Here is a 12,932-nt window from a genome sequence, read left to right as displayed (position 1 = left end):
TAAATTCAAAAGAATGCTATGTTCCATAGGAAGGCAGGAAAGCCGACAATATATCAGGCTTAACTAGAATGCTAATTGTTTAAATTCAACAAGCTATGGGGTGGGGGGAACTTCCCAATCAGGAATGGGACTACAGCATGCAGGGAGAGGATTTAACCATTTCTTATCCCACTAAATCAATTGTTTGCTCCAGGAGGAAAAAAGTTTATTGATTGGTGTCTCCTGCAACAAATAACAGCTTTGACTATAGTTTGGAGTTAAACTGTTCGTTAAACCCTCTTCCCCATGGACTGTAATTGTCATTCTAATATTAAACAGTATTGCAGTACTACAAAATATTACATACGTTACAATCATGTAATTAAGAGCTTGTTAGGAGAGCAACATGCTGTCTTTTTCATGAAGCAGTAGATAAATCATTAAGTAAAATAAGAACATGCATTAAGCAAGAGATTGGGATGAATGGTCAAAATAGTCTTTTTTGATTCTATAATTCCTTAGAATGGGAGTGAGGAACCTATGTCCTCCTATTATATTCAGACCACAATTCCCAGACTGATTTAGGACAGAAGTAAAGTGTTAATACTGCTTTATACTGCACTGCTAAGACCACGCTTGGAAAACAGTGTCCAGTTTTGGTCATCACAATACAAAATAGATGTTGAGACTCAAAAAGAATGCAGAGAAGAGCAACAAAGATAATTAGGGGACTGGAGGATAAAAGATACGATGAATGGTTGCAAGAACTGGGTATGTCTAATTTAATGAACAGAAGGACCAGGGGTGACTTGGTAGAAGTTTTTCAATAATTGAAGGACTGCCACAGAAAGGAGGGATTCAACCTATTTTCCAAAGCACCTAAGGGTAGGACAAAAAGTAAAGGTCTTATCAAATAGGGATACAACCTAGAACTAAGGAGAAATTTCCTGACAATGAGAATTAACAAGAGGGCACTAGATTTGAAATGATTGGGATGAATAATGTCAATATAGTTGCTATGGTATTTGAACTGGAGTGAACATTGATAAGCATGTTTCCAAAACACCCTTTTGAGGGACTTGCAAATGACTGAATGAAGTACTCCATGGAAAGCCAGTGTAGCATAATGATAAAATAAATGAATAATTCATAATTCAGTATCTGTCTGGGTACTATACCTGCCACTCCACCACCACGTGAATTTGACCCACAGTCATCTTCGTAGCTGCTAAGCCCAAAATGTTGAGAACAGTATGGTGAGAGAAAGGAATTGAGAGGTGGGATGAGATGAGAATTCCCAGGTTGCCTAAAAGCTCTGCCAAGCTGAAATGCATCAGGAGGCTAGATTTATTGTGATTTTGCATATACAGTATTGCAGCAGAATTGATAATAATAAATCAGCTCAGCTCCTGGAGTCCACTGACATACTGTGAAAGAGCAAATCTGGGCTAGTTCCAAGCTATAACACAAATTCCATGTGGAAGTGCTTTTATAGAATCCTAAACACTATTTGGTTTAGTGGGTAGGATCTGGACTAAATATATAGTTAGCAGCATCAAATTTCTGGGAGTGCAGCTAACGAGTAGGCAGGCTTGGTCGCTCAACAGCGAAACACTGGTGAAGAGGCACAGCAGCACCTGCATTTTCTGTGTCGCATGAGAAAAGCACATCTTCCTTCCCCTGTCCTTACCACTTTCCTATCAGATTGCATTACAGTCTGGTTTGGAAGCATCGCTGCTTCAGACAGGAAGGCGGTACAGAGAGTGGTGAGGATGGCAGAAAAGATTACTGGCAGTTCACTCACTCCCTTCAATCAAGGACATAGCATATAAGCATTGCTTGAGCAGAGTCTGCAGGATTGTCTGGGACACTACACATCCTCTTCATGACCTGTTTTCCTTGTTACCTTCTGGGAGGAGGCTTCATGGTATCTGAAGCAGAACATCCAGATTCACTCACAGTTTTGTTCCATACAGTTATTAACCTTGTGAACTCTAAAGCTTTCTCTTTCTGCTATGTATTCAAGATGGACAGTCATTAATATTTATATGTAAGGGTGTAGGTATATACAGTTGTATGTATATAGCATGTCTATATGTATGTTATGTATGTGTACACCTTTGATAGCAGGCAACAGAATTTCATTTTTAATGTGTGCCAGTGTGCCCACAGTAAAAAATGACAATAAAGATTATCTTATCTTATCTTATCTTATCTTATCTTATCTTATCTTTTATCTTATCCCTTAGAGTGGAGATCCATAATCTTAGAGCAAAGCTGAGACATTATTTTCCAGAAAGGTGTCTTATATCAATATTCCATTTTAAAACCATCTTGTCATTTGGGGAGCATTAATTAGAGCATGTGCTAAAGATCACATTGGCTTCTTGCATAAGAAGATTTTAGTGCTAGGAATTTGTCAAATGAAATCATGTTTTTCCTCCAGTTGAGTTCAACTTAATTTACTAACTCCATCCATTAGTAACAAGATTTTACCCTGCTTAGGTTCAGTTTTTGCCTTTTCATTTTTTTTTTTTAGATCAACTAACTCCCCTTAAATTCATTATAAGCCAGCTCCACTTTGTGACTCTCTTCTTATAGGACTTACTTGAACTTAAAAAAAGGGGGAAAAACTTAGTATTCAGGTCTCCAGTTTAATTTTCTTCTCCCTCCCTGTGATTTTCATGTCACAGCCTGAGCATCATTTCAGTGTAATTGGGATGGACGAAGGGCAGAATTAGCCTGGATCCAGCAGACAAGAGAGCGGGGCTAGCTCTCCCTTCCTCCTGCTATGCAGGCAAAGTTTTAAACAGGGCAGAGTTTGAAATGGGCTTAGCCACTGTCTTGATGAGACGAATCCCCTCCCCGTTTTACGGCTGTTGCCATTGGTTATATGATGCTCGGCATCAAGGCAGAAGCAGCAACCTCGACTGATGCTAACGCAAAAGCAAAGGTAGTGGATGAAGAGGAGGGGAGGGGAGGGGAGACGGGCTGAGATGCTGTCAGGGATTGGCTGCGCCTAATGTCAGTCGGAGCGTTGGGCCCCAGCGCTTCCGCTGCTCCAGCTCCCGCTGAGCAGCTCCTAGAGCGAACTAAAGCGTGCGGGTGCTGAGAACCGGCATCATGCTTCTGATGCTCGGAGACTTCCCCCACCCCTAAGCCCTGGCTACTAAGCGGTCCTGGGCATCCCTTCCCTAGCAGGACAGAGAGGAGGAGACGCGCGCGGGGGGAGGGGGGGAGGGAGAAAAAGCAAGAGTTAATTTTCCGCCAAGTGGACGAGGATCAGCAGAAGAGTCTGAGAGAGAGAGAGAGAGAGAGACCGGGCGCTTTCCTCGCACAGCGGCAAGTCGGAATTTAAGGAATCAGCAACGCAAAAGAGAGCCCGGAGCTTCCCCAAGCGGGATACCAGGCGCAGCATCGCGGCGTTGACCCAGCCAGGTAGAAATGACATCAACTGGCAAAGAAGGCAGCGGAGCTCAACACGCGCAATATGTTGGACCCTACCGCTTGGAGAAAACGCTGGGCAAAGGGCAGACAGGTGGGTTCCTCGGCAGCCGCCGCCGCAGCAGCAGCAGCAGCAATAGCAGCAGCAGCAACCCAGGGAGTAGGTGGCAGTCGCTGACACGACGGGAGATGGGAGAGTCCGGCCGAGGCCGGTCTCCTCCTGGTCTTGCCGCTTGTGGCATCTGCTATCAAGGGGTTTCTTGCCGTGTGGCTTTTTTTTTTTTTTTGGTTTGTTTGTTTGTTTGTTTGGGATGATTTACATCTTGTTTTAAAGCCCAGCTTGCTTTGTGTGGATCACTCCTGGAAAGGGGTGGGTGTTCTGATGACAGTCAAAGTGCCGGTGGGGAGGGGCTGGTGGCATTGGTGATGGTGGGGAAGAGAGAGGAGAAAGATACTCTCAGCTGCTGGTCAATTGGGCTTGGATTCAGTGCATGGCTTTCATTTCTTTTCTTAACAAAAAAAAAAAAAAAAAAGGAATCGTGGATCAAGAGGAGGAGGAGGAAACTGGGAGTCACCAGCAGTGTTTTATGACATCATGATTGAAAAGGGTGTAGTCTTGAAGGTGCAGTTAGTAGAGGTGTGGGGAAGGGGAGAGAACACATAGAGTGCAATGTATGGCATCGTCTTTGTTGATTATTTGGAAGGCAATCGAAATGGGAGGGGGGGGGTGACTAGGAAGATAAAAAGCATTGCAAATCCTGCCCTGGATATTCTTAATTTGATTTCCCACTACCACAATTTTCTGCAGCTAGAAGAAGATTCCCTGTTCTGCAGTAGATGCCAGAGATTTGTTGTTGTGGTTCTCCGAAAAGAACAATGGCAAGGAATATTAACAGGAGGAAATGGAGTGTGGGGCATTAGCTGGGAGCAGGTGTGTTTGCCCTCAATGATATAATTAGATCCCCTCAATGTATTCAGCGTTTGGACTGGCTGGTTCTCTGCAGCACTAGATGCACTTCAAGGGCAGGCAAAGAGTAATGGCAAAGAAAGGGTCATGGCAAACATGACAAATCTCTGCCTGCCAGATTTCCCATATTTTGTTCTCCATTTTTGGTAACAAGTCCAGTTGGCCCTCTTGTTTGGCAGCCTTTGATTGAGAGACCTCAGAGTAAATTTCAGGTTCTCTGAAGTATTGTACTGAGAGATACAAAAAAAAAGTAAGATAGACAGGTTCATACATTCATACCCTAAACTAGGTCTTTTTGGAAGCTTGTTCATGTTGTTCTTTATGATGAGATGATAAAACATGGTGCATTGTGTGTTTTTTTTTAAAAAAAGAGAGATGAGCTTTGCCCATCTGTTGTCTAAAGGATTTAATAGGCGTTTCCATCTCCAGCTGCTGCCTCTGATCGTCTGTTTTCTTGTTGCCCTGCATGGCAGCAGCTCTGCAGTCCCTGCAATTTTCTTGGGGACAGAGTTGAAATCCAGATCTTTCTGTGAAATAGGCCAAGCTTTTCTGCAATGATTAAGTGTGCAACCTTTCTCCACACTCTTTTTCTTCCTCCCATCTCAAACCCCATAGCAACTGCTTGTTGGTCTTGTCAATGGGAAGGTTTCTGGGAAAAGTGCTGCTTTAAAACGGAAAGTGACTTTTATTTGTTTGTATCTTGATCCTTCTCATATTGCAGTAGCTGGAAAATCCGTTCACCTTTACCGTCCAAAAAGCTGAGGGCTAGATTTTATTTTTAATTATAGCTCCCGCCACTGTGAAATATATCTTGACAAGAACAGCAGAACTGAGGAATATTAAATTCCTGCCAAAATGATTGCAGTGTTATGGTGCACCGATTAAAAACCCTGGATGCTGTTTCCAGAGGTGATCTCTTGCCCTTTGCTATGACCGTGTAACAGGCCTTAAATCTATGAACTCAAACCTTATCCTCATTACTGTGATCTTTGTCTACTTCCATTTGAGGTCTCCCACTCTGCCCGCTTTCACAGAGTTTGGGTTATCTCAAAAGCAATTACAATAGCAGTATTTCAGATTGATGATTCTTGAAAAGCTTTGCCAAAAGTACCGTACATTTCTCTGAGTTCAGAGGGAGTTGCAAGTAAGTAAAGGAGCACAAGATTGCAACCTATAGATCTAGAAGATCATACTGTGGGGTATTATTCTGCTAAAGGGTTAACTGCAGTTTGTCCTCCCCCTTCCTTCACTAATCTTCCAATCTTCCTTCTGAGTGATTAGAGAGTGGGAGAGAAAGGCGGGGGAAGGAGGCAGAGCCTGTGTTCAGGGAGATGCTGTGGTCTACTTTTGCTGGTCTTTGAGGATCCGAATTAGAGCAAAATTGTTGTTTGTAATTTTACAGGAAATTGTAAATGAGCTTCCACTCTTCCAGTCCTGATACACACAAATGTTCATACAATGCTGTATAATACACAGATAAAATCTAAATGTGATTTAAAGACCTCAGGAATTATTGGTATATAGGGTTTTAATTCTATGCTCACTTGCTTGGAAGGTTGGGAAGTAGAACTACTGAAATTAGTGCGATTTCCTTCTGAAGAAAAAACACACATTGAATTGGAAATATTTGTTTTCTTTCTCCCATATTAAAAATCAATACATTAAGTAATTTGTGGACATTTTTTTTTTTGCAATGGTAGTTAGTATTTTGGAAAACAAATCAGTGACACACAGACAAGTGATGCCATTTTTGTCTATCATTCCTAGTTTCTTGAAAAGGAGAAGAGGGCATTTAGTAAGCTTTTGGTAGGGAGTATCTGAACATGTAGTTGTTCACTGGGAGGTTCGATAATCTTCTTGTGCTCAAGAGGCTGGCAGTTCAACAAAGTTGTGTAGACAGTTTGCAACTCAAGCAGAATCATACCATAGAAAGAAGGAAAAATGAGACATGAAAAGTGTTTGCTGACATTTTAAAGATAATTTCATGAAATGTGTCATGGATCCAACAACCACCCAGAGTTATCCTGAGGCAAAATGGACGGCCAATAAATTTTATAAATAAATAAACTATTTTCTATTTTCCTGTAACTTCAGTTTTGTTTGTACGCTGTTATCCTCCCCCCCCCTCTACTTACCTTGTAAAGTGTTTTTGCTATAAAGTTCTTCTTTATTCTAAGTTTAGGACCATCCATTTCCTTTTCTATAAAATATAGAGGCTCAAAGCTAAATATTTGGGAAGGCAAATACTCCTCTCAGTCACATTTGAACTTTGAACTTCTTTAGGTTCTCTATAGTTTTAAATGGCAAGGCTGATAAAGGAGCTTGAAACAAGGAGATTTTAACAGGCAAGAAGTTCAGATGCTATATCTTATGCAGCCATGATGAAATCTACTCTTGCATGTGCAAAACTGACCTGGCAAACCGTATTCAGGACACGATACATTTTAGGGCTCTGGATGATGACAATGCTAATTCTCCTTCAGAGCAGGGAAAGCAAAGCTTGCCCGGTAGAGTTTGGCATGTCAGGCCTGCAGCAAATGATTGATGTCACAAAGGGAGGATTATGGTCTCCTGGTTTCAAAAGTAAGAGAAGGGCTCCGAGGAAAGGGCTGCATAACATTTGCCTGCAGTCTTGCTATAATATGGACAGTGTGGCAAAACCCGGGGGAAGAAATTCTTAATAATGCAGTGTAAGAATTCCATGCATGTATAATTAAATTAGATTGTTGTAGTCAGACAATTGCCCCTTTGTTACTGTATAAAGCAGAGTTCTAAAGGGTTGGGCTGTTGTTTTCTAAAACTTGACTTGCAGGGAGGGAATCCATTCAATAGGAGGAGAGAAGGAGATGCAATAAATAGAGTGATAATATAATTTTACAAATGTGATTATTAGATTATGAGGAAACATCTTGAAAATGTTGACACAAACCAATTGCTTTTAAAGGGACGAGCAAGTGAGGGTTCACTTTGGACTGAAATACTGTGGCATACTTAATTATAGGACGTTTGCACTGTAATTAACTGTAATGAGCAAAAATGTAGTGTTTTGTGTTTGCCGTAACACACCAGGAAACATTTGTGCTTAAATAACAATCCCAATTCAGAAGTATTATTCAAATGAAGCTAAATTGTCTTTAATTTGGCATGGCTGGTGATTTATATGAAAGTGATATTTCAAATATTTCTTATAATGTGGTTTTATTTAGAGCTAGCAATATCTTTATATTTTGTTTTCACTTGACTGGTCTTTACATATTTGTTTTAAAACTCCAGTTCTCAGATATTTTAAAGACATATTTGGGGATATTGCACTCATTTTACTATTGGAATATCCTAACCTCAACACTTATATGCCAGCATTATAGCAAGTTAATAGAACTAAATTATATTTCATGATCCTTTGGTTGTTATTAATGAGGTCATGATGAACTTGATATTTTTCCTTCCTAGTTAGATGTCTTTTTCTTTTTCAGCAACAGTTCTCAAATTTTGATGGCACTTTTTTTCCCCTGAAAGTGTTTTAGTGAATATAATTCAGATTCTAAACCTATTCAGAAGCATATACTATTGGGATAATGGATTTCATTTCTATTCACAGGGCCAGATTTACTGCATAGTACAAAAATGAAATTGCTTTGGCTGTTTGATTCTGTATAATCTAGACCAGGGGTAGGCAACCTTGGCTCTTTTATGCTTCGTGGACTTCAACTCCCAGAATTCCTGAGCCAGCCATGCTGAGGAGAAATGAAGAGGTTTCCATACTGAACCATGCTGGCTCAGGAATTCTGGGAGTTGAAGTCCACGAGTCATAAAAGAGCCAAGGTTGCCTATCCCTGATCTAGACTGAACTTCCCAATTTGAAATGAATTTCAATTATTATGTTTGCTAGAAGGCCTCAAAACTGTAATCAAGCAAGCATGGAAGATAGCAGCTTGAGGAAGACTAGTCTAACCTTATCAGTTTGGGTTGAGACCTTTCTGTATGATGTCACTGCTTTAGCCATATAATTGGCTTGCCTTTGCTGATAGATGGAGCTGAGTGGACTTTCTCCTCTATACTTTTCAACCTTAAAATCATGGTATCCTAAAGTTTGGTATGATTAGAAAAGGAAGATATCATTTTGTGGTTCCTCCAATGGTAATATTACTTAGACTTATACACCGCTTATAGTGCTTTACAATACTGTCTGAGTGGTTTACAAAGTTAGTAACAATTGTCCCCAACAATCTAGGTTCCCATTTTACCGACCTTGGAAGGATGGAAGGCCAAATCAATCTTGAGCCCAGTTAGGATCGAACTCTTGGCTGTGGGCAGAGTTAGCCTGAAATTCTGCATTCTAACCACTGTGCCACCAGGACTCACCAATCCCATTAAACAAGATTTGTAGGCCCAAATTAAATTGCTTTCCTGTATTCAGAACAACTCTCTTCAATAGGTACTTCCCATTTGTGTTAGCATGCTATTTTTAAATTTTCTAGCATGGCTAATTCCAATTCCAAGAATGCTCAGCAGTGACCACTTAAGAAGAGTGCTTCGTTTGGGGTGAACTGTTCTAAACTATGTAATATCAAGACAATTTTTCCAGAGAGATTGCAAGAGGGATGCTCTCAGTAAGTTACTGCTACCCAACCCAATTATTTTCAGCTTACACTAAAAGAACGTAGCCTGATGCCTGAATTAAAACCTAGAAGTGATAATGTATGCAAAAAGACCTAACTATCAAAACTTAATAAACATAAGGGTGGGCATACTGGCACTATGTAAAGTGGGATTAGATTTGCAGCATCTTCTGGTAAATGTTTTTGAGAGTGCACAGCTTCACACTTTGGAAATAAAACAGGATTCCTTGTTACTCTGGCATCAGTTGTGGCCAGAAAAACTTTATCTGCAGTACCCGTAGTTATGTTTCGAGTTCCAGCTTAGGACTTTGGCCTCTGTGATAAACTACTGTTATCCTGTAGAAAATTAAGAAGCTTGCATTGGCATAAATATATCTGTAGTTGTTGTGCAGACTGCCTCTTCTCATTTGCTTAGATATTAGAGAACTCTCTTACTGTTTCCTTTACTTTTGGTTTTGTCTGTATTAAAACAATACCTTATGATTCTGATTGAGATATGAACTTGGTGAGAAAATAAATCCATATTTGGATTTTAAGTGGATTATTTATTTATTAGGAATGTGAGCTTTGATCTATAGGAAAGGAAGGAAAGGAGTCTCTGCGGATTTTACTCCGCTAGTTGTTGCCAACTAGAGGGAGCAGTGCCAAACTAGAAGTACTTTTACCGGTTCTCATGCTACTTTTGAAAAAGAAGATCTAATTCAGAATGGAAGACATGGCTGCCAGGACATTTACAACCATTTATGACTCTTAGATTATATATATTTTCATTTGGTCATGATTGAGATGTTTGTACATTGAAGCATTGTGTGTTTTCAGAACAGTCTTAGAACTGAAGCTTTCATCTATTGCAAAAAACAACAACAACCCAATTATCTGAGTACCATGATGCTTGATTGGCTCCTCAAAAGGCAGAAAAGCTGTATTTGAGCTGTAAAGCCAATAGGATACATTCCTACATCTCCATGTTTGCATTTTATGGACTATTGACTTTTAGAAGCTACACCTGATTAAGAAATTTGTTGGTATGGTATTTGGCACCTTGTAGAAAGGATAGACTCATCAATATGTTCCCTCAAATAAGGAAAAAAATCAAGTCAGCTCTTGAAAAGGCTTTATGATTTGAAAATCATAGTGAATTTAATTCATTTTAACTCCTTAAAGAAAGGACAAGATGTACCTACTTTTCAAAATAACATTTTCATTAGCAAGCAACTCTTCTGAAAGGTAGGAAAATTCTGATACATTTAGGTCAAATTCAGAAAATGTTCAAGAAAACTCTTGCCATTCCAGAAGGCAATAAAGACTTAACTTTTGAAGAATGTGTTTAAAATTTAGAGCTGTAGTATGAGGTGGTCGATGCAAGATATTTGTTTTAATGCTGTTCTGTGACTGCCTAATGATGTTTCAATGTTGTTTTGAAGATTTATATTTTGGGGGTTATTTAGTTTTTTAGGGAAACTGCTGAGAATTTTGGAAAACACCATAAATTTCAGTAAATTAAATTAATAAATTTAAGTAATAGGAAATACAATTTGAAACTCAGAAGAACAAAACACAGACACAGGCAGACACAAACACATAAGCAATAAAGTTATTTTCGCCTTGTAGCGATTACTGCTATTGTTTTGAAATATGCAGGTCATTTGTGTGATTTTCTTTTGATAAAAGTGTCTCATAAAAGAAGGATCATGCTATTTATATGCTTGAATCTTAAATATTGCCAGGGTTAAATTTTAAGAAATTAACTTAGCTGCATTATGAAGATAATTTCTCCCTTTTTTTCATTCAGCTATTTTTTTTTAACGAATTGTCGTTTAAATTAACAATCATAAAATGAAGTGACTCAGAAGGTGATCCATAGTGACTAACATTACCATGCCAGTTAATTTCACAAATAGTAATAACACATAGGTAATCTGAAACAGAAACTGATGCTAGTATGAGTATTGTTAAAAGCACTGTGCATTAAGATGAAAATAACAGTACTCATTTAAAGGACTAGTGGTCCTTTGGTGTAGTGGCAAAACTACTGGGCTGGGAAACCAGAAGACCATACCTTCTCCTAGGTATCAAAGCTGGTCAGATGTAGGAGAAGAGCAGGTAGAGCTGTTAAATGTGCCACCAATACAGTCAGTTACATTGTCAGAAACTGTCTAAATCCACACACCCCCTTGAATTCTGTTGACCCTTATCTGCAATTTAGTATTGAACTTTACTTGAGTAGATTGTTATGTGCAGGCTTGAGCATTAAATCTTTGAACTGCAACTTAACATATGGTCTTAACAACTACTCTCAGTCAAACTCACCTCCCAGGATTATTGTTGTAGGGAAAACAGGAGATAGGACCATTAAGCATGTACACAGCCTTGTGTTGATCAAAAATAAAGGTAGGATAAAAATCCAATAAATAACTTTTCTTCACTTTGCTTTTATTTGCTTTGCTGTACTGTAAGATCAGCCACTGTAATGGATGTTTTTACATAAACAGGATGATCTTGTAGATCTGAAATATGAAATACTGAGATTCGAAGCATTACCGGTAAATTATGTATTGTTCTTCTATTTCTGTCTCAAGATATCCCATGCTCATGGAATTATAACTATAATGGCATAATCCACATATATAACAGTGATCATATTAGCAGACCTAGGACAACCCTAGGGTTGCAGACATCCAACATTTTGAAGATAAATCTTCTTGGGAACGTGTAGCGTCCACCGGCACATTGTAACTAATAGGCAAAACTATGTAAGTAGGCAAAAAATGAGAGTTGGATAGGAGATAAAAATAGACTGGTTGGAAAAGGAGGGGGAACAGGTATATAGGCATAAACATGGATAAAATAAATAATCTCATTGGTGGTTCACTTCCTGATTCATACAAAATAAACTATATTAAAATTTTACCATGATCAGAAACGTAGACTGCATATAGGCATAAAAGGATGCATGATTTTTAAAAATATAATTGAGTAACCTTCTCTACAGTTTTACATCCACCAAAAATCCAGGAAGGAAATGTAGATATGGGGAGGTAATGGAATGGTTTTAATCTTGAACCAAAGCACTTCTCACTGCATTAAGGCAATCTAAATCATACTAAGTGTCATGACGTTATCAGTGGTGCTGGGATTACATAACTGAGCTGAGGAGGAAGGAAATGGAAGTAGAAAAACAAAGTTTATCAAATCAGCCCATGTAAGTTACAGGAGATTTTGAAATTCAGCCTTTTTTAAATGCTTCAGGAATTGTTGATTGAAAACTATGATGTCATTAGCTTGAAGCAATACATTAATATTGTTTACATTGGTAGATCAGCAGAAAGAAAATGATAACTTCAGCAAGTCATTGTCAAAAAAAAGGACTACCGGTATGTTTATTCCTGAAAATTGGTTCTCTAGCTCAGTCTCTGATGTCCATTGATTGATCTGAGAGCCAGACAAAAAATTAACCCTGAATGGTAGCAAGCAGAAGTTACTGTTTCTCTAATGTGTAGCAAGAGGAAAGTCTAAAGTTCTAGTATTTCTTTTCTACATGCCTAATAGTCATTAGGTTTTCATCTGAGCAAAACGTCCAAATGCTAAGCAAATCTGTTCATGCCAGTATTTTATGGAGTACATTCTTTATAGATTGGAGAAATTAACTCATGTCATGAAGTGACATGGGTTTCCTTCAAATTGGTTTTTTGGGGAAAAATGAACTTTTTGAAATTTCAAACCAATTTATTTATTTATTTATTATTCCAATTTGTATCCCGCCCTTCTCCCGAAGGACTCAGGGCGGCTCACAACATTATTAAAACAAAGAGAGACCCACACACCCCACCGAATAAAACCAAATTAAAACCAAAATTTTAGTGTTGCGATAATTAAAATTTCTAAAAAACCCAATTTAAAAATCCTCCCTAGGCCAGGCCCGC

At 38.9% G+C, this 12,932-nt stretch overlaps 1 protein-coding gene across 1 annotated transcript in view; it reads left to right on the top strand.

Moving 5' to 3' along the window:
• Positions 1-3,423: 3,423 nt before the first annotated feature.
• Positions 3,424-12,932, top strand: part of LOC107286057 (serine/threonine-protein kinase BRSK2) — a 396,585-nt gene continuing 387,076 nt past the window's right edge. The window contains exon 1 of the mRNA XM_015814351.1: positions 3,424-3,517. Coding sequence (XP_015669837.1) covers positions 3,424-3,517 — 94 coding nt within the window. The remainder of the gene's footprint in view (positions 3,518-12,932) is intronic.

The sequence above is a fragment of the Protobothrops mucrosquamatus genome, unplaced genomic scaffold (genome assembly GCF_001527695.2).
Source record: "Protobothrops mucrosquamatus isolate PMUCROS unplaced genomic scaffold, P.Mucros_1.0 scaffold242, whole genome shotgun sequence".
NCBI classification, from domain to species: Eukaryota; Metazoa; Chordata; class Lepidosauria; order Squamata; family Viperidae; genus Protobothrops; species Protobothrops mucrosquamatus.
Note: the sequence above shows the minus strand (reverse complement) of the source record. Positions and strands in the feature narration are given on the sequence as shown.